Raw genomic sequence first — 22797 nt, forward strand, 5'->3', positions numbered from 1 at the left:
GACTATTTTATTATTTTAAAAATATGTAAATGTTGATAGTAATATTAGATAAATCCTTTCAAAAAGTCTGTTTATCAGTAACAATACAACTGTGACATTTTGTTTCCTACCTCCTCAGCTGTGTGGCTTTATTGCCCCAATAGGGTCTCCCTTAGAATTTTTTCCCTAAGTATTGCCTACTTTGTTGACCCATATCTGTTAGTGAAAGCAGGATGAAGATGGGAGCCTGGACTGCTTGCTTGCGAATCCACAGATCTGTGAAAGATGAAAATGCACAGCCATCAAAATCCTGTTGTGTAACAATACATTTGCAAATCAAAGTTGTGCATGTGGTAGTTGTGCTAACGCCAAGGCAGAAGTGCTATCTCTGAAACTCTTTTCTGAGTGCATTGCACTATCAGTCATGACCGATTGCACAGTTCCATCATGCAATTAGTTCCTTGTTGCTGGGAGTAATGCGTGGCATGTTTATGGTGGCACATCTTTATATTATGCCGGCATAAACAGGGTATTGGCCAGTGCCTTCTAGATTTCATGGCTGAATGAAACTGTTTCATGATAGAAGTGTAGGGGCAACTTTTTCCCACATTTGACAATTACTTAAAATACCTACTTTGTACTGTAAATGCAACAACCTGACATAATCCTGTTACTTTTTCAAAGCATATTTAGTAACTTTTCAATGTTTGTTTTGATATTTTAAACAGTCTCATATGCCTTGGCAGAAAAATATATGTATCAATCAGTAATGGCTATGAACAGATAACAGCCACATTGACTTTGCCTTCATAAAAATACACATGCAGTATCATGTAAGCGGCATTTCCAACATTTCACACATAATGTGAATGTATTTAGTCCCATCTTGTGAGATTATCCAGTATAATAGTTTTTGGGATGGGAAAATTCAGGTTCTGGGACCATCCCAGGTTCTCACCCTGCTCTCTTCCCTTCCTTGTTGGCTCCCAGCAGTTGGTATTTAGTGCCATATTGCATCTGAATATCTAGATTTGGACAATGGCTTTACCAGGATTGACCAAAATGGCACAGAAGTATATGCTTTTGACTATATCTAACAGATTAAGTGGAATGAAGGAAGCCCTCAAATTAGGCCTAATGTTAATCATGAGAGGTTTGCAGTTTTAGACTCTGTCTCAAAATATAGATTAGAGGCTGGGTGCAGTAGTCATTAGTAGGTACTGTAAGTATCCATTTGCCTTTGTCATTCCAGGACAAAGGCGCAATGGCTGACCCACATTTTTGAAAATACAAAGGTTGACAGGAACTCAAAACCATTATCTTCCTTTGAGAATAATATGCTGGCTCCTGAGTATGCAGGCCAGAGAAATAAATATGACAGTCCTTTTATTAGCTGAACTAGAGATATAATTTGAGGTAAAAACATAAACTGAAATAGAATTGTCACCATTATGTACTACTCCCATTTAGAGAAAATGGAACCCCTAAAATGTTGAGCCCTTCATCAGATAGAAAACCATTTTCCTTTCATTGTAGAATTTACATCTTACATCTTTACAACTTACATCTCAGAGGACCTCTCATGGACTATAAATGCCAACATGCTAATGAAGAAGGCACAGAAGAGGCTGTATTTCCTGAGAATGCTCAGCAAGTTAAATTTATCTCCGCATTTACTTCTGTCATACTATCGTAGCACCATTGAGAGTGTCCTAACCTATGGCATTCTGGCATGGTTTGGGAGTAGCTTTGTAGCGGACAAAAAAGCTCTACAGAGAACCATTAAAATTGCCCAGAATATCATCGGGCTCCAGCTACCAACCCTGGATGACATATTCACATTCCGCTGTCTGAGGAAGTCACACAGCATCCTGAGAGACTCTTCCCATCCTGCTTATAACTTTTTTGAACTGTTACCGTCTGGCAGAAGATATACGTAGAACAATTAAGACTCGGACCACACGTTTTCTGAATAGTTTTTATCCCAGAGCTATAATTGCAATTAATAATGAGCTTAAAGACCACCAGTAGTGAATAATTAGTTGGACTGTGTTACTTGGCCTGCGGTGTAGATGTTTGTATTTTTAGTGGGGGACTTTTAGTGTTTGGGGAATTTTATGTGTGTGCATGTGTCTGGTCTCTGGGTGTCTGTGAATTTCGTTGTATGGGTATACTGTGTATATACTTACAATGACAATAAATTATTATTATTAGTAGTAGTACTAGTAGTAGTAGTAGTAGTTCGTTCGTTTAGTCGTTTAGTCGTGTCCGACTCTTCGTGACCCCATGGACCAGAGCACGCCAGGCCCTCCTATCTTCTACTGCCTCGCGGAGTTGTGTCAAATTCATGTTGGTTGCTTCGCAGACACTGTCCAGCCATCTCATCCTTGGTCGTCCCCTTCTCCTCTTGCCATCACACTTTCCCAACATCAGGGTCTTTTCCAGGGAGTCTTTTCTTCTCATTAGATGGCCAAAGTACTGGAGCCTCAGCTTCAGGATCTGTCCTTCCAGTGAGCACTCAGGGTTGATTTCCTTTAGAATTGATAGGTTTGTTCTCCTTGCAGTCCAGGGGATTCTCAAGAGTCTCCTCCAGCACCACAATTCAAAGGCATCAATTCTTCGGCGGTCTGCTTTCTTTATGGTCCAGCTCTCACTTCCATACATCACGACAGGAAAAACCATAGCTTTGACTATTCGGACTTTTGTTGGCAAGGTGATGTCTCTGCTTTTTAAGATGCTGTCAAGATTTGTCATCGCCTTCCTCCCAAGAAGCAGGCGCCTTTTAATTTCGTGGCTGCTCTCTCCATCTGCAGTGATCATGGAGCCCAGGAAAATAAAATCTGTCACTGCCTCCATATCTTCCCCTTCTATTTCCCAGGAGGTGATGGGACCAGTGGCCATGATCTTAGTTTTTTTGATGTTGAGTTTCAGACCGTTTTTTTCACTCTCCTCTTTCACCCTCATTACAAGGTTCTTTAATTCCTCCTCACTTTCTGCCATCAGAGTGGTGTCATCTGCATATCGGAGGTTGTTGATGTTTCTTCCTGCAATCTTAATTCCGGCTTGGGATTCCTCCAGTCCAGCCTTCCGCATGATGTATTCTGCATATAAGTTGAATAAGCTGGGGGACAATATACAGCCCTGTCGTACTCCTTTCCCAATTTTGAACCAATCAGTTGTTCCATAGCCAGTTCTAACTGTTGCTTCCTGTCCCACGTATAGGTTTCTCAGTAGATAGATAAGGTGGTCAGGCACTCCCATTTCTTTAAGAACTTGCCATAGTTTGTTGTGGTCCACACAGTCAAAGGCTTTTGCATAGTCGATGAAGCAGAAGTAGATATTTTTCTGGAACTCTCTGGCTTTCTCCATAATCCAGCGCAAGTTAGCAATTTGGTCTCGAGTGCCTCTGCCTCTTCGGAATCCAGCTTGCACTTCTGGGAGTTCTCGGTCCACATACTGCTGAAGCCTACCTTGGAGGATTTTGAGCATAACCTTGCTAGCGTGTGAAATGAGTGCAATTGTGCGGTAGTTGGAGCATTCTTTGGCACTGCCTTTCTTTGGGATTGGGATGTAGACTGATCTTTTCCAATCCTCTGGCCACTGTTGGGTTTTCCAAACTTGCTGGCATATTGAATGTAGCACCTTAACAGCATCATCTTTCAAGATTTTAAATAGTTCAACTGGAATGCAATCACCTCCACTGGCCTTGTTGTTAGCCAGGCTTTCTAAGGCCCACTTGACTTCACTCTCCAGGATGTCTGGCTCAAGGTCAGCAGCTGCATTGTCTGGGTTGTCCGGGATAGCCACATCTTTCTGATATAATTCCTCTGTGTATTCTTGCCACCTCTTCTTGATGTCTTCTGCTTCTGTTAGGTCCCTCCCATTTTTGTCCTTTATCATGTCCATCTTTGCACGAAATGTTCCTCTAATATCTCCAATTTTCCTGAACAGATCTCTGGTTTTTCCTTTTCTGTTATTTTCCTCTATTTCTTTGCATTGGTCATTTAAAAAGGCCCTCTTGTCTCTCCTTGCTATTCTTTGGAAGTCTGCATTCAACTTTCTGTAACTTTCCCTATCTCCCTTGCATTTTGCTTCCCTTCTCCTCTCTGCTATTTCTAAGGCCTCGTTGGACAGCCACTTTGCTTTCTTGCATTTCGTTTTCTTTGGGATGGTTTTTGTTGCTGCCTCCTGTACAATGTTACGAGCCTCTATCCAAAGTTCTTCAGGCACTCTGTCCACCAAATCTAGTTCCTTAAATCTGTTCTTTACTTCCACTGTGTACTCATAGGGGATTTGGTTTAGATTATACCTGAGTGGCCCAGTGGTTTTTCCTACTCTCTTCAGTCTAACCTTGAATTTTGCTATGAGAAGCTGATGATCAGAGCCGCAGTCAGCTCCAGGTCTTGTTTTTGCTGACTGTATAGAGCTTCTCCATCTTTGGCTGCAGAGAATATAATCAATCTGATTTCGATATTGGCCATCTGGTGATTTCCATGTATAGAGTCGCCTCTTGTGTTGTTGGAAAAGGGTGTTTGTGATGACCAGCTTGTTCTCTTGACAAAACTCTATTAGCCTTTGCCCTGCTTCGTTCTGAACTCCAAGGCCAAACTTCCCTGTTGTTCCTTTTATCTCTTGGCTCCCTACTTTAGCATTCCAGTCCCCTAGAATGAGAAGAACATCTTTCTTTGGTGTCAGTTCTAGAAGGTGTTGTAAATCTTCATAAAACTGTTCAATTTCAGTCTCCTCAGCAGTGGTGGTTGGTGCATAAACTTGGATTATTGTGATGTTGAAAGGTCTGCCTTGGATTCGTATTGACATCATTCTATCATTTTTGAGATTGTATCCCATTACAGCTTTTCCCACTCGTTTGTTGACTATGAGGGCCACTCCATTCCTTCTACGGGATTCTTGCCCGCAATAGTAGATATGATAATCATCTGAGCTGAATTCACCCATTCCTGTCCACTTTAGTTCACTGATGCCCAGGATGTCGATGTTTATTCAGACTACTACTAGTAGTAGTAGTCTGAATTAGAGATGGGTGGATGTTATGTCCACAGGTGGACATAACGAGGGTCTGACCCCCTGGGGCTGGACTGTCCACTCACCGTCTGCTGGTGCTGTGGGCTCCGTGCTCCCTTCCTATCGCTCCAGGGCACCTGATCTGTGAGCCACTCTTTGACCTGGCAGAGAGGCTTGTCACCATGCTTCCTGCCAGGAGTGGCTAATCGACTATGAGTTCTGGAGTGACAGGAAGGGAGCGCGGAGCCCATGGCAGTAGCAGACAGTGAGTGGACAGTCCGGTCCCCTCATTATGTCCATCTGTGTGTGGGGGGGGGTATTCGTATTTGTATAGTCTGAACTAGTGGGTTTATTAAATTCCTGCAACTGGTCTCACATGGTTTCTGTTAGATATTTCTCTCAGTGATCTAGCTGCTATATATAGCTTTAGTTTCAGGCTCTGTTTAATCTTCAGGGACAGCTCTTTGTAGAGGTCTTTGCAGGAATATAACAGGAAAGGTACCGGTGCATGAACTAATGCCCTGGGCTCTCCCTGTCCAGGAAATACCATTGCTGAATTGCAAGAGTTTGAGAATATAAGAGCTTCTGGAAGATGGAGAAGAATTACACTTGCTTCCTGCCTCTTACCCTGTGTGGGCCAGCCGTGACCGGTGGATATCTTGTACAGATACAGTCCCAAAGAGCCTTTAATATTCAAGACTCCTGGATGTTTTTTAATACCAGACATTTTAATGCCCTTTTATGTTGCCGACATGTATCCCTGTGGTTTGGATACAGAGTTGTGCACAGCAAAACTGTTGTGAATTGGATGATTTTCCATGGAGTAGTTGATATAAAAGGAGGGACGTGGTGGCGCTGCGGGCTAAACCACAGAAGCCTGTGCTGCAGGGTCAGAAGACCAGCAGTCATAAGATCGAGTCCACGTGACGGAGTGAGCGCCCATCGCTTGTCTCAGCTCCCGCCAACCTAGCAGTTCGAAAGCATGCAAATGCAAGTAGATAAATAGGGACTACCTCGGTGGGAAGATAACAGCATCCGTATCTAAGTCGCACTGGCCATGGGACCACGGAAGATTGTCTTCGGACAAAAACGCTGGGTCTATGGCTTGGAAATGGCGATGAGCACCGCCCCCCCAGAGTCAAACACGACTGGACAAAAAATTTTACCTAGTTGATATTAAAAAAGGGACATTGTGGCGCTGCGGTTTAAACCGCAGAAACCTCTGTGCTGCAAGGTTGGAAGACCAGCAGTCGTAAGATCGAATCCACGCAACGGAGTGACGTCCCGTTGCTTGTCTCAGCTCCTGCCAACCTAGCAATTCGAAAGCATGTAAAAATGCGAGTAGATAAATAGGTACCATCTTGGTGGGAAGGTAACGGCGTTTCATGTCTAGTCGCGCTGGCCATGTGATCACGGAAACCACCTTCAGGCAAACGCTGGCTCTGTGGCTTGGAAACAGGGATGAGCACCGCCCCCTAGAGTCCGACGCAACTGGACTAAATGTCAAGGGGAACCTTTACCTTTACCTAGGGGAGGTGAGGTGTGACAGTTTGCAGGGTTGGGCATGTATTTCCACAGTGTGAGGTGGCCCTGGGGGGGGATGCATAGAAAAAGAAGAATCAGTGAAGTGCCCTCCTCCTCCAGAACGGAAGTTCCCTTGGTTCTAGTTCCATTGCCTGCAGAAGGAACCATTCCTAGAGATTCTGTTCTGCACTCAGCTCAGTGCTTTAGAGGAACACCTGGATTGTCTGGTGCATACTGATGTGAGTTTCTTCAGGTTTCTTTTGGGTTTTTTCCCTGTGTATTTGGAACCAATGGCTTTTTCTTTCTTTCCTTTCTCAGTTCACAAAAATGTGCAGGACCAATGGCTTGTCAGAAGATATTGTATGGAACTGCAAGACATTATTGAAAGAGAGGGATGTTGTGCTAAAACTTATGAATAAATGTGAAGAGATTTCAAATAAACTGACCAAGCAGGTGACAAAGATCACTGAAGATGGAGGAGGTGGATGGAACATTGAACAACCTTCCATTCTGAATCAAAGGTTGGCATGATTGTTTTTTTAGTTAATATAGATGTACAACAGAGTCAAAGGCTGAACCAGTTTAAACTCTTGTAGTGCCAAACATAAGTATCAGGATGTCACCAGCAGCTATCTCTTCCAAAAAAAAACCCCCTATAATTTGGTCATTGCTAACGGTTTTTAAAATAAACAAACACTATCCTAGTTTGCTTGTTATTCAAATATGATTCCTAGAAACAGGCACAAACAATCAGAAAAACCAACAAATTGGACTGGTTCATGGTTCGTTTTGCAAATCAGTTCAGTGATCCTGTTTTTCTGAAACAAAACAAAGCATTGATCCGTAGCTCCATTTCTTACCCCATGTTATGGTCTAATAAACTGCAGGTGTTTCATTTGAGTTTCCATAAGAATTAATGGGGTCCTTTCTTTTCTGTTGTCAGCATGGAACTAAAGCCGTATCAGAAGATTGGCTTAAATTGGCTAGCACTTTTGCATAAGCATTCACTAAATGGCATTTTAGCTGATGAAATGGTAAGTTTGGCAGTGATTTGATTTCTTCTCATTGTGATGAAACAGTTTGTAATGGCATGACCTATACTGAGTGAATTGTTTAGGTTTGGCATTAGTTATCTAGGAATAGAAGATGGAAGAGTGGTCCCTTCATTCATGAACATGCTTTTCTGCTACTTAGTAGTGACAGGGTTAAGAGAAAGAAGCCAAAGAACTGTTTTCCAGCAGTCAAATAGGTTTAGTTTCTGGACTTCAAGGTTTAATGAAAAAAGGGATCATACAGGTTATGCTTATAGGTTAGGCCAGCTTAGGCAGAAAAAGGGAAGCTTTAAGTTTCCCTGGTAGTGTTGCAATGGATCTTACATTTCCAGTGTACCTTAATTTGCTTGTATAATAGGAGGAAGCATGACCAGTGGAAAACCCTTGGTATTCAGTGTCAGCAGAATCATGCACATCTCTTCCTTTCCCTGTACCAGAATCTGCTTTAGGTGTTTTTCTGCCCTTCAGAGAAGGATTTTAGGACAAATGACTGAAGAACATGGGGGAAATGGTGTATTATTTTTGTTTATTTATATACTTTATTTATATTCTGCCTTACTCCCAGTAGAGGGACTCAAGGTTGCAATTTTCAACTCTGGTGGAACCTTGGAATCCAGAGGCAATCTACTGTTGGATCCATGTCTCTATAACTGAACAACCACTGTTCAAAAAGACTCAGTTAAGTCATACCAAATACAGCATGCGCTGGAGCAGGCCAGTTAACCTACATTTCAAATGGGAAAAGAAATGGAATAATCACTTTGCAGTTGTAGGAAGTAGGGATTGATGAGGTGATGATCCAACTTGGAAGCTACTGTTTTAGCTGGGATTCCAGAATACCAAAGACTGGTGCAAAAAGTGCAATCAGGCATGGTTAGAGTAGTTGCAGTTTCCTGTAAGGACCTATGAATAAGGATAATAGTAATTGTTCCAATGTTTCTAACTCTACTGAATATATAACATGCTTGTAACAAGAAGGAAATCAGTAATGTTAGCATTGTTTTTAAAGTATAAAATTCAAGAAGATATGTCTTCAATATTTCCTTCTAAGCCACACAATCTTAAAAAGCAGAAGTGGCCAGAGTTATTAATATGGTGTTAATTTCCAGTCTCAGACTGCAAAAATAATTGGATTATAAATAACTTAAATTACTGCTTTTTGTTTGTTTGTTTGTTTAGGGTTTAGGAAAAACAATTCAGGCTATTGCATTTCTGGCATATCTTTTCCAAGTGGGTGATATGGGTCCACATTTGATTGTAGTACCAGCATCAACATTAGGTAAGATATTCCATAAACTCTTTCTTTTAAGATGAAGTAATAAACAAACTTATATACAAATATGTGTAGTATAAATTCAGCTGAACAACATTAATGAACCTTAATTGTTAAGATGCTCAATCAGCTTAATAGCTGAGCGGTATGGTATTCTCTATTCAGTTATCCTCTATGCATTCCCCACAAGTGACTCTAATAAAAACAGTATTTTTGATAAGTAGTTCAGTAGAAGGCCAATTTACTCCCTAGAAAAGACCCTGATGTTGGGAAAGTGTGAAGGCAACAGGAGAAGGGGATGACAGAGGACAAGATGGTTGGACAGTGTCATCGAAGTGACCAACATGACTTTGAACAATCTCCGGGAGGCAGTGGAAAACAGGAGGGCCTGGCGTGCTGTGATCTGTGGGGTCATGAAGTGTCGGATATGACTTAACAACTAAACAACAACAATAGAAGACCAATTAGAACTAATATTGATTTGTACATATAATTGTAAATGCCCTCTCTAATGATTTTGAATCATCCTTCTTTTCTTTTATTAAAGATAACTGGATAAGAGAAGTTAACCTGTGGTGTCCTGAACTCCAAGTCTTATTTTATTATGGTAAGAAATTCTGCTTCTTCTTCGTGGCCTCGGTGAAGGCCCACAAATAGGTCTTGTCTGCGCCTGCGCTGACATTCTCGGAATATTCTAGAACTTCTGGTTCAGGATAGAATATTTACCTAAAATATATCCAGTGTATCTTTTTTCCATAATATGATGTTATGATTTGAATTAAAGAAATTTTAAAGAGTTCTGCAGAACTGCAAAGGAAAATCCTGGTTCAAACCTGTATTTCTGCCTAGGATCACAAGATGACAGGAGGCATCTCAGAATGGATATCCATAATAAAGTTGCAGATTTCAACGTGATTGTGACAACGTAAGCATAAGTATTGTGTAAAATGTAGGTTTTTTCCTTACAAGGCACTTCCCCTCCCCACTCCAGCTTTCTCACTTCAAGCATGAAATTGAGCCTTGTTATCTATCAAATTATTCAACATTCTATTATGAAATACAGAATTAGGCTATATACATAGAGGAGTAAGTGTGGCTACCAGCTTTTATTCCATTGATGTATGGTATTTTCTAGGAGTCAGCAATTATCAGTAGCCCACATGGAACAAAGAGGGGAAAAATATTATTACAAGAAGAGAAATACAAGGAGTCCTTGCACGGATATAAAGCTTTTAAACACATGCAGAAGACAATGTTAGATCTTAGAATTGCAGCTACCTAAGTGCTAGATGGAAAGCTTGAAGGTGAAAAATGCATCATTGTGCTATCTTAACTGCCTCTCCTAGACTTTGCAAATGTAAGAATGTACTATATTTATGTATGTGGTTTATGCTCATAATTTACTCTCTCAATAGGTATAATTGTGCAATAAGCAGTCCAGAAGACCGTAGTCTGTTTCGCCGAATGAAGCTTAATTATGCAATCTTTGATGAAGGTCATATGTTAAAAAACATGGGTTCTGTACGCTATCAACACCTGATGACTATTAATGTAAGATTTTTATTGTCTCCTTACACATGGCATTATCATTTAAACATTATTTTATATTTTCACTTTTTGTGAATATTATATTCTACGAATGAAATTGTTCTATGAAGTGTATAGGATATAGTGTGATTCCAGTTTACCCAAGCTACAATCCTCTGCACATTTGCATGGGCTTTTCTACTGAGTAAGCATAACTAGAATTGTGATGTATGCTAGATAATTCAAGTATCCTAAGAAATGTATTTGTCAGATTCTAAAAGCAATTGAGAATGGATTCTAAATATTTTTTGGATTGAAATATATTGGAATTTGAACAACTTCACATTTGGGAAAAATTGTAAATCTTATATACAGTACACAGATTTGTAGTCTAAATTGCCTGTTAGCTACTTAGCCATAATTGATGTCAATTTTTAGCTACTAGAATGGTTTCAGCTGTGATGATATAAGAAAGAAGTGCAAACATTATGCACTGATTATCTCACTGTTTCAGCCAATATAGAATTTTTTTCTTTCGTATGGTAAGGAAAATGCGAAAGTATGGAACTGTTTTCATTTTCTACTAGTTTCTCATTACCCCTTACTCTGTATTATTTACCCAAGCTGTTGCACGTACTTGCCCTTATCCAGAGTCTGGAAGGAAGCGATCTGCAACTTTCATTTCCACTTTAAATTACCCATGGTTTATCAGTCCTGATCAGGTTGATCTGGATCTATTAACAGTTTGCTAAATGGCTTGGGAATGTGACAGCTAATTGGTCAAACAATAATAGCAGCCCACACCTAAAAATAAATACTGTACTTCTTTTTCTTTTACAACAGATCAGGGAACCCTGATGCAGTTTTGCATGTGCCCTATGTAGATCATCTAGTCACTGTGACTTGTGGGGCACAGTGACTAGTTCTGTCTTCTAACTAAGAGACAACTGTGATAGACCCTGGGTTCTAGTAACAAACGTGGATTCTACCCATGCTTGTTTTGGGGAAAAGGGGAAGCTTCCTTCATATACTAGTTGCCTTGCTTCCTAAGCGGTCATTGAGACTAAACACACTCTATAGTAGTTTGGGCATTTTAATAAGCTGCAGTTGGTTGGAAGGGAAATGGGAAGCTTATAAGCCCGAGGCTTTGTAATGTAAAATAGTAGTTTAATGTTACATTCAAACAAAGCTGGTATCTTCCTATCTGATGCTGTTCCTTCATTGAATTAGACCAATTATTTTTTTAAAAAGATATGTTACCAGATAAAACATTTCTTGACATTGCTGAGACTGTTGTAGCATCTTGCTGAAGGAAAGACAGTGATTTAATTTTACAATCACTAATTCTTCCCTGTTTATTATGGAAATAGGCAAAAAATCGCCTGTTGCTAACAGGAACTCCAGTGCAAAACAACCTTTTGGAACTTATGTCACTGTTGAATTTTGTGATGCCGCACATGTTCAGTAGCAGCACCAGTGAAATTCGGAGGATATTTTCTTCTAAAGCAGTAAGTTATTTTTAATGCATTATTATGGCTCGGAAACCATACTGTTTAATTTCATGACAGCTTTTCTTTGTGAACATGGATATATCTCTTACATTAAATAAATAATTATAATTGTGCGTTGTCAAGTCAATTCTGACTTATGGAGACCTTTTCCAAGGTTTTCTAGGTAGAAAATACCCAGAAGTGGTTTGCCATTCCCTTCTTTTTGGTGCATCCCGGGTCTGTGCAGCTTTCCCAAGGTCACGCAGGCTGGCTCTACTCATATGAAGCCCCATGGGGGATTGATCTCCCAACCTGGCTAGCCAGGATACCTAAATCATTGAGCTATCCATCCAGGTTCTTATACATAAAAAAATATGCTTCCTAAAAATCACCATACATGATGGTATCTATCTGGGCTGTTTCTCTGGGATGGGACATGGATACACTGTTATACAGTGACACTGATTCTTCCTGGAGTGGAAAACCCAGAGAGTAGTGCTGGGAGACTTCTGTTCAACACCTTGGCCGTTGACATGTGGTGTCCCACAAGGTTCTGTTTTGTCTCCTAAGCCATTTAACATCTACATGAAACCACTGGAAGAGGTTGTCTGGAGTTTTGGGGTTCAGTGTCACCAGTATGCAGGTGATACCCAACTCTGTCTCACCTTTCCATCTAAATCAAAGGAAGCTGTTGCAGTTCTAGATCAGTATCTGGTGTCAGTATTGGACTGCATGAGAGTAAATAAACTGAAATTTAATCCAGAGAAAACAGAGATGCTTCTGATCAGTTGAAAGGCAGATCAAGGAATAGGGATCAGCCTGTGCTGGCTGGGTAGTGTACCCCCATCCAGCACAGGCTAAATCCCTATTCCCTGAAAACACAGTTGTGCAGCTTGGGGATGCTCTTGAATTGTGAGCCTGGATGCCCAGGTTTCCCCTGTTATAGCAACTCCACTGGCTGCTGATCCGTTTCCAATTCAAAGTGCTGCTTTTAAACTATGAATCCCTAAACAGGTTGGGTCCAAGCTATCTGAAAGACTACATCTCCCTCTGTGAGCCTGCCAGGGCATTAAAATCATCAGAGGAGGCCTTTCTCTCAGTCCTACCACTCTCACAGGTGTGCTTGGAGTGGATGTGGGAGAAGGCTTTCTCTGTTGCTGCTCCCAGACTCAGGAACTGCCTCCCATGGGAAGCCAGGCTGGCCTCACCTTGGTAGTCCTTTTGCAAGCAGGCAAAGATCTTTCTCTTGAGGCAGACTTTTTCTTAGTGACTGGATGTCTGAGAGGGAATTTTGAATGGATTGTTATGTTGCTTTTAAATGTGTTTTTAGTATTGGTTTTAATTACCATTTTTAAAATACTTGTTTAATTATTTTTAAATATTTGTCTACTTATTGTTTTTCACTTTTAAATATTGCCCTCTTAATGATGCAAACTACCTTGGGTTCTTGGGTGGGGTAAAACATTTAAAATAAATAAATAATAAAAAAATTCAAACTTAAAAATCTCAAAGTCATTCCAGTTTTTTAAACAACTGGATTGTTTTTTTACTAAATCTTCAAGAATTTATAGATGTTTATCACTGTCTTGAATCACAACATTCACATTTAGAACCATGTGTTCTAGTGGATCCAGTAGTAACACTTCAGCTCATGTTAACATATTGTAATTGCTTTTACTGTATGATTTTTTAAAAATTCTCCATAGAAACCATCTGAGGAACACAGTATATATGAAAAGGAAAGAATTGTTCATGCCAAGCAGATAATAAAACCATTCATCTTGAGAAGAGTGAAGGAAGAGGTATGTCTGTATTTTCAGACTATGCCAGCTACTTTCGTCTTCAGTATAAATAACAAACAGCTAGGCTAATTTTCTCTTTATGGAATTGAGTTCAGATAAGTATATAAGTATATAGTATGGCTTCAGTGTAATCTCCAAATAATTGCTTTGCTCTCCAGGTTCTCAAGCAACTTCCTCCCAAAAAGGATATTGTTGAGTGGTGCAATATGTCTGAAAAACAAGAACAACTATACCAAGATCTCTTCAGCAGTTTAAAGAAAACTATTGACAGTCAAGGTATGCAAGGGTTTAAATATTCCCTCCAGCTGTTTCATCTTGTGGTACAGAGCAGAAATGCCAAGGTCTGTTGGATTTACCGGTGTATAATTGTTGTAAAGAAACAGAGCAGCAGTAACGATAGAATTTACTGAATTGATTTTTATTTGGTATTACAGTGGTGCTTTGACTTACGACCATAAACCATAACTCGAAATGGTGTTAAGTCGAAGCACCATTTCCCATTGTAATGCACTGGAATTTGATTAATCCGTTCCAGCAAAAAAACCCCACACAAACACAAAAAAAGCACACAGCAAGCCCTGTCAGAAGGCACTGGGGCTTAAAAAAAATTAAGCACACAGCGAGCTCCGTTGCTGGGGCTAATAATAATAATAATAATAATAATAATAATAATAATAATAATAATAATAATAATAATAATAATAATAATAATAATAATAATAATAATAATAATAATAATAATAATAATAATAATAAAATACTGTAATAATAATAATACAGTAAAGCAAGCCCTGAAGGCGCCGGGGCTGCAAAAAGAATAAGCAAAAAACAAAACAACAACACAGCACAGAAGCATACCCCCCCAGCCCAAACACACCCTGCAAAGCCCATCCAGAAATGTTTTTAAAAAGCAAAAAGCAGCACCTTACCTTACCAGGCAGCCCAAAGCCTCCTCCGATCTCACTCACTCTAACCATTGGGGCAAAATAGCTACAAAGAAGCAGCCTCTTTGCTACCAATGGTTAGCAATTTGAATTTCCCACCTTTTCCCCCTGCCTTTTTGTGTTTTTAACTCGAAGCTCCAGCTGCAACTCGAAGCAAAATTTTGCGACCGGAACTGGTTGTAACTTGAAATGGTCGTAAGTCGAGGCACCACTGTACATTTTTATGTTTAAATCCTGTATCATTTGTGTTTGTTGGTAGAAAAAAGTTCAGAAATGGGCAATGTAATGATGCAGCTAAGAAAAATGGCCAATCATCCTCTCTTACATCGCCAGTATTACACAGCTGAAAAACTTAAGGTGATGTCAGAACTCATGCTCAAGGTAAGTAACTAAAATAACTCAGTAATTTTTGGTGCACTTTTAAGTCTTAGAATGCACCAAATGCCAGTTTATCTGTGTGTCCAGCGTTAGGCAAAAGTATTGGGTTAAATCCAAATTTTGGCCTAACAAGAGTAGATCTTTCAAGTAGGTGGGAACTGCTAAATCAACACCTAAGTAAGTCCTATTGATTCACTGACTGAAATCCTATTGTTTAGCTTAGCAAGTCTCAACTAGTGTGGGCACACTAAGTCAATAAGGATTTGATGAGTCAACTTCTCTGTAAGTTCCATTGATTTGGTGGGCCTACTCTAGTTGTGACTCACTACATTAAGAAACAGTGGATAGTGGATCATCCTCTCTAACTGGAACTAACAATTGGACTGATTCTACTATAATTAATGCATAGAATCAAATGCAGAGAGACCAGGTTTCCTTAGAGAAAAAGTGCTGGGACTGTACACAGGTCACGAAAGCATGAAAAAAATGTGAGTAGATAAATAGGTATCACTATGGTGGGAAAGTAATGGCATTCTGTGTCTAGTCGCACTGGCCATGTGATCATGGAAACTGTCTACGGACAAATGCTTTCTCTAAGGCTTGGAAACGGGGATGAGCACCGCCCTCTAGAGTCGGATACAACTATACAATTTGTCAAGGGAAACATTTACCTTTACCACACGTAGAATTGTGGAATAAGGCAACCTGCCTGTGGCTGCAGTAAAGTTCCATGACGGGATGGTAATGTGGACACATTGATCATTATAGCACATAGTTTACTGCAAAATCCAGGTGTCAAACCAAGGTCAAGCCTTGAACTTGTGTATTTCCTTCCCATGTGACCAAGTAGATGAGTTTGGAAGCTTCTATTTCTAGGATCCTGGAGTGAAATACCTTAATTATGATTAATGCTCCCAGATGTCATGATTATAGTGTTTTAAGGCTGAGCTTCAGGACATTTGTGTGCAACAAGGGTTGTCTTAATATTCATAATATTATGGAAATCTCCACCATCACTAATCTTGTACTGCAGTTAACAACAATGAAACAAATCCAATTGGTTTCATGTCTGCTGTGAACAGTCCAATTATTATGTAAAGGTTTGATAATACTGTGTATGTATAACATATTTGAATGTTTTTTACACCTCCTAAATAACTTTCCATTTTGTTTCAGGAACCTACACACTGTGAAGCAAACCCTGATCTTATATTTGAAGATATGTCTGTGATGACAGATTATGAACTGCATTTGCTTTGTAGACAGTATTCAAATATCCATGACTTCAAGCTTGAGATGGATCTGATTTTGGATTCTGGAAAATTTAGAACGTTGACACGCATTTTGTCTGAATTCAAAGAAAAGGTTTGCTCTATAAATATATTTTGTACATCTTACAATGTACACATTTTACAGCAAGTGAACTGAACCCTTTTTCAAAGGGATTAGCCATGTTGGTCTGTTTAAAAAAAGTTTTTGTGGATTATAATCAACTTCATCAAACCGTATTTGATGAAGTGGATCTGATGGCAGCCCATGGAAAATTATGCCATATAAAACTAGTTCACTGTTAAGGTGGCACAAAACTGTGTTCTTTTCATTGAGATTAATTGTAATGTTCTGATCTCATAAGAACTGGTAGAAACCATTAGAGTGCTCAGATTGCTGCTTGTGAAAATCATTTGGAGACGTAATATGCAAAATGTTAACAAGGATTAAGAGGTCAGTGTTTGTTTTCCAAAACATTGACAAAGACATCCCTTGCAACCTCTTCTGACTCTGATTTTTATTAATTGATGTTAAAAGTCCTACCTGCTCACAGTGCAGTGGATAAGCCATTTGCCTAGGGACTTTGTCAGGAAGGTGCCTCGTGGAATGATTTTACTAAGTAAGCATACCAGTTTCCTTAGATTCAAAGCCAGCTATGTATGTACCATAAGAGGAGGACATTTATTGAAGTATTGTATTAATTTGCAGCTTAGTGCCTGAATCTTGAGATTTCTTTAAAAAATACATTAAATCAAGATATCATCCTTTGAGATTGGACAGAAATTCCACAGTGTTTTTGTCATTTATTAATGTACTTTTTTTGTTCTTTGTTTTTTTGGTTGGGGCTGTGGTTGTGTAGGCTATCATGTTTGGTTCTTTAAAACTAGACAGATACTTTATGCTATTTAAGACAAGATAAATTAGTTTAATCCTGTGACAGCTTCACCCACTTTCTGTGTCTATAATATTGCTTGCAATAGTATTTTACTTATGTCTTATAGATTATTACTAGCCACTGCTAGCAAGGCATGTGCAGTGTTTATCTTTTGACTTAGTGAAGCTCTGCGTAGAGACCAAAGTTCCCTCTAATTTTTTGCTAGTGTGGGGCAGGTGTGTTTCATGGGGTTCCAGCTGCAACCAGAAGCAAATGGGTGTCAATTCTTGCTCATCTGTGCAGTCACACAGCTTAGAAGAACATTGGTAGGGACTGTTTTTCAGACAGGAAAGAGAATTTTGCTGCTCTCTCTTTTTAGGCTGTGTTTAGTATGCATCTTGGGAAACCTTCAGTGATTCGATTCCTGGCCTTCTGATACTACTTGTTCAAGTCTCTGAGCTATACCTATAAATGACATACAGATGTAAACCAAACTTCACTTTTTCTCAACATATCCTCTTTTTGTGTGTTAGGGTGACAGAGTTGTCCTGTTTAGCCAATTTACTATGATGCTGGACATTTTAGAAGTGCTTCTGAAACATGAGCAGCATCGATATCTTAGGCTGGATGGAAAAACACAAATTGCTGACAGGTAGGTAAAACTTTAATTAGGGGACATCATTCTTAGGTCCAACTAATGTTCATTTCTGGTCTTAGTTAGATTTGATTGTATGTATGTCCTACTGATGTAGGAGGAAGTATAAACATATCAAGTAATGGCAATCTGTTTTAAAACAAAAATGTTTAAATTTCATAAGCTTTATGTTGGTAGCATTAGGAATGAAGAAAGGTATTTACCTGAAAAGGAGTTTTGTGTGCTTTAGAAATTGTTCAGAATCTCCATAATTTGAGTATATAATTTCAAAATACAAGTTTGTAAGATCACATATAATGTATGGAACAGGAAATGAATAGACGTGAAATTGCCATAAAAGCAAAGATTAAAAAATGAGTAATATACACATAATTTGTATGTAAAGCTAGATTTTAAGTGATCAAAGAGACAACAGAAGCTTGGAGCTGGTTTTCATGCAGATATATATCATGGATTTATGTGTATGCATTAAACAGTGACTGAGTATATGAACTGGTTCTTTTGAAATGTATTGTATTCCGTAAAGGTTATATATGTCGAGTGAGATTTATGATGGTTTATCTGCACATATCCTTGATGTACAATCAACAAGTGAACATGCCTGTGTAATGTCAGCCTCTGCAAGAGGACTAGAAAACGTATATTCAGATGATTGTTTTGCTTTCTCTTTCTTTTGTAGGATACATCTGATAGATGAATTCAATTCAGATATGGGTATCTTTATCTTCTTGCTTTCAACTAAAGCAGGGGGTCTTGGGATTAATCTGACGTCAGCAAATGTGGTTATTCTTCATGACATTGACTGTAACCCTTACAATGACAAGCAGGCTGAAGACCGGTGCCACAGAGTGGGGCAGACTAGGTATGGATTTGTCTGTTTATTCTGTGAGGGCACAGTTGTGTATGGCACATATTTTATTCTGTTTACATATATTGCGTTCCTTGTAGAATTTTAAATGAGTGTATATGTAAACCAGCATAGGTGACATCACCCTGTATAAAACTTCAAATGTTTCCCTTTTTAGCTTTCTTTCGCTTTTATTAAAAAGTGGGTATAGTTCTAGGGTACATGACTTTGCACAGTGGCAGCATGAGCTGATACAGACAAGGCTTTTGATCATCTCATGTGAGTGGGATGGTTGAAATATCAAAGCACAAGTGAGGCTTTCAAGGCACTAACCTTTGCAAATTGGTTAAAATACCTTCTTGTTTGCTGACATTCCACAGTGGCTTCCACCTGGTTGGAAGTATTGCCTCCCCTGGAAAAATACGGAGTCAGTATGCAGTTTTCTGTTTGTGACATTGCATACGTATGAGCCACCACAGATATAAATGTTCTTATCATTGTGGGCGACCGCCGTATTATCTCAGATTTCAGAACAAATTTTATATTGATATGACTGATTTTTTTTCCAGAACGGTATATGTGATGAGGCAGCCACACTCTCTCTTTAAAAAAAGTGTGCTAGCACTGTGTTCTATAAAATTGTGTGGAATTTAAGTAGAAATAATATATATATATATATTTTAGGCTAAATCAGCAATATTGATTTGCAGAATTATAGAATAGGGGGGTTTGTGTGTCTTTCAGAGAAGTGAAAGTTATAAGGCTCATAAGTAAAGGCACTATAGAAGAATCCATGCTCAGAATAAGTCAGCAGAAACTAAAGCTAGAACAAGACATGACAGCAGCAGAAGCAGGTAAGTTTCCACAGGCCATGTTTTGACTATGCCAAGTTGTAAGAGACTGTGCAGACCGATGTGAGGGTGCTGTTTACTGTTATTTTCCCTGGAGATCAATGGTGAAGAGAGGGCGAGTTTATGAGCAGGTGCAGTTAATGATATAGTTATTCAGATGCTACAAATCCATGAAACTGAATCTGTAGTTCAAGCAAAATCTATTTGAACTGATCTAGAGCCCAAAAAAGTGTGCAGTAGCACGTACGTTTCTGTACCTCTAGCATGATGGATACTGGAGACAACCATTTTGAATTTATTTACCAGATACTGTAGGTTCTTAAGACATTATTCTAAATGAAGAATTGTGGAAGAATTTAGTAAGGAAGTAGGCTTAATGGAGCAAAGTAAGATGTAGCTATTTTGAATACTTTTTCAGACCGCTGAATTCATTCCCAGCTCAATAGAAGGCTGACTGCATGGTATTTCCAGAGTCTGTACTGATTACTCCTTTATTGATTTAGTCAAGAGCTGCTGATTTCACTTTGCACGAGCTGGGTGGCAGCACAGGCTGAAAATGTGGCATTTATTGTTTGTTTTCAGTTCATTTATATGCTATGCAGAAGAGTTTAAAACAACAGCAGATTATAATGCGACAAAATCACAAACATTAAATTTAGTTATATAATTCAGTTATATAATTTAGTCATATAATTAAAATGCAATTACAATTAAAACTCTTTAAAATGCAAATCCTGTCAGCATAGCTTTGCATTGTGTAGTCTGTATTGGGTACTGGAAATATTTAATTTAAAGTAGTTAAAAGCTTCCTGTTTCTTTCTTGTAAGGTTCTGTGGCTCCCTAGGACACCCTTTGGCCCTAGGAAAGCCTGGGGATGGGGATGAGGGGTAGCCTTTAATAGAAAAAAAAAGATTGTCACCAAATCCCTACCAGAGACCCCAGTCCCAGATGACAGTGGTCATCATCATCATCCTAGAACTACAGAGCTGAAGTCCAACCTCTGTCAAGGAGGCACAGTGGGGGATTGAACTCCCAGCCTCTGGCCCCATAGCCATAGACCTAAATTATTTGGATAATTTGAATTATCCAAATCCAGCAGCATTTTTTTATTATTAAAGGCTCCCCATTTCCAAGCTCCCAAAGGCTTCTCCAGGGCAAAAGGGGGCCCTAGGGAGGCTCGAGACATAAAAGGAGGGGGCATAGGAAGCTTTTAAATTACTTTGACTTGAATGTTTTGGGTACCCAGTCCAGGTTACACTGGCGCCCAGTTACATAAAGGGATTTTGCCCATTGTGTAAAATCAAGGGGCGTGATTCCTTGACAACATATAAAATTGCTTGCTTTTCTAGGGATTTACACAGGTATCTCAGTTTTCATTTTAGCCTTTCTGCTCTTAAATCCCATCATCTTCTGGCCACAATCAAAAGATGCACAAGACTAGTTCTGCAGTCTCAGGCACATTTTGAGCTGGCATTTCTCAAACTGGCCATTACAGCAGCACACTGCACAGTTGACCATTTAAGTGGGTTTTCAAACCTCTTTTTGTAATAAAGTGTTGATATCTGCTGTCCAAAGATGACTTATGTTAAATCCACAAGCTCTTTGTACGTCTGTGACTGCTTTTTGAATACCAACTTCTAGCTTTGTTGGCTTTCTCAAGCCTTCATAGTGCATGCCAGGTGCATGCATTGCCGACCTCAATTATATGGCTTCCCTTACTGGATCACAGCTTGTTCAGACATGCTATTGGGCCCAGAAGAGGCAGAACAGCACCTGTTGCCCAAAACCTGAACAGTAAGACCTCTTGTAGCCTCATAGATCGTAGTTACAGTATTTCAGAATTTTAGCTATATGGGCCCAAGCAACTTTCGTGTTCCTGATCTTCTCTTGCAATAATGTAGCATCTTTATTAATCCAAAAATCACCATAGCAATTTTGCTATGCTAAAATGTTTGGAGGGCTGCAGAAAAATGATTCTTTGTTTCTTTCATTCTTTGAATTGCATAGCCTGTACATATGAGACTTGTGTACATTGTTCCTTACATGTCCAATTCTGATATTTTCCTTTCATTCTGCAGGTGAAGAAGGGGCCATTCCAGCAGATATAGCAACACTACTAAAAACATCATTAGGTCTCTAATAATAACATAAAGGAAAGCATTGTAGATATTTTTTTTAATTTGAGGGAAAATGTGGTGCTTCAAGGACTTTTTTTGTTATTAAATACATTTGTATGGACATTTATAACTTTTTGTAATTTCCCTGTTGTATTGCTCATGACATAGTTCCTTCCCCAAACCCCCTGACTGGTACTGAAAAACAAAATCGTAGACCTGCTACGAAAATGTAGTGCATAAAATACCACGTAAGCTATCTTACCAAGGCAGTTTTAAATGGGGACCTAGTTTTAACGGAACTGCTAATGCTTAAAATTGTTCCATATTTTTGTAATTATTTCTACCTCTAAATATATAAATATATATATATATTACCTGTCTATTTCACTGGATGTTTGATTTTTTTTACATGTGCCTTATTTGAAATGCTCATATTTGTTGTCTCCTTGCTTGTTTTTATTTGAAGTACTGTAATGTTTTGTATGAAACTGTTCACATAATAAAAACTGGACCATATCAGTTTGTATATTAGTCAATGGTGGAAGGGGAGGGGGCAACAAAAGATTAAGCCTTTTTAATTTCCTTCTTCATAAAATATTAGTAGCTTTGCATTGAGGTGTACTCAGTAGTGGTTCTTTCAGTTCTCTGGAATTCTAAGTCCATATGTCACCTGACTTCAAGTGTAGTCAAAAAACGGTAAGCAGCAAATCTGTCAGAAAACTGACTCATGAATCTTTGTTGTGTGCCATTGAATTGTCTCTGACCCTTTTAGTGAGAAATCTCAAAAATGTCCGGTTTGCAACAGCTCAGCATTTGTAAGCTCAAGGCTTTGGCTTCCTTTATGGAGTCAGTCCATCCATTTGTTTGTTTTTCTGGCAATCCACAGTATTTGTAAAGGTCGCAAGCGCCATATTTCAAACAAATCAATTTACTCATGAATTACATGGTGTTTTTTAAATTAATATTCAAAATCACTGTGTGGTTTCTTTTTTGTTTCTTTTTTCATATCAGACCATTGCACAATTTAAAATTTTGGATATATGTAAAATACAGGTAAACATAAAAACATTTAAAATGTTAAGACTATTTTTGACCAGTAGTGGACTACTTCAGTAGCATTGTCTCAGACATTTGCTAGATTTTTGTGTGCATGTGTGGGGCATGAATTGCATGCACAAAAGTACTTCATTGAT

At 39.0% G+C, this 22797-nt stretch overlaps 1 protein-coding gene across 6 annotated transcripts in view; it reads left to right on the forward strand.

Annotated features, from left to right (window-relative positions):
* Window positions 1–22120, forward strand: part of SMARCAD1 (SNF2 related chromatin remodeling ATPase with DExD box 1) — a 55807-nt gene extending 33687 nt beyond the window's left edge. For all 6 annotated transcript variants that reach the window (XM_020798662.3, XM_078394566.1, XM_073001944.2 and 3 more), the window contains 15 exons: window positions 6844–7046; window positions 7469–7559; window positions 8757–8856; window positions 9398–9457; window positions 9700–9775; window positions 10266–10401; window positions 11748–11885; window positions 13574–13669; window positions 13828–13945; window positions 14873–14994; window positions 16168–16356; window positions 17668–17786; window positions 18469–18651; window positions 19381–19490; window positions 21566–22120. In XM_020798662.3, coding sequence (XP_020654321.3) covers window positions 6844–7046; window positions 7469–7559; window positions 8757–8856; window positions 9398–9457; window positions 9700–9775; window positions 10266–10401; window positions 11748–11885; window positions 13574–13669; window positions 13828–13945; window positions 14873–14994; window positions 16168–16356; window positions 17668–17786; window positions 18469–18651; window positions 19381–19490; window positions 21566–21627 — 1803 coding nt within the window. In that variant the 3' untranslated portion in view covers window positions 21628–22120. The remainder of the gene's footprint in view (window positions 1–6843; window positions 7047–7468; window positions 7560–8756; window positions 8857–9397; window positions 9458–9699; window positions 9776–10265; window positions 10402–11747; window positions 11886–13573; window positions 13670–13827; window positions 13946–14872; window positions 14995–16167; window positions 16357–17667; window positions 17787–18468; window positions 18652–19380; window positions 19491–21565) is intronic.
* Window positions 22121–22797: the final 677 nt, after the last annotated feature.

The sequence above is a fragment of the Pogona vitticeps genome, chromosome 5 (assembly GCF_051106095.1).
Source record: "Pogona vitticeps strain Pit_001003342236 chromosome 5, PviZW2.1, whole genome shotgun sequence".
NCBI classification, from domain to species: Eukaryota; Metazoa; Chordata; class Lepidosauria; order Squamata; family Agamidae; genus Pogona; species Pogona vitticeps.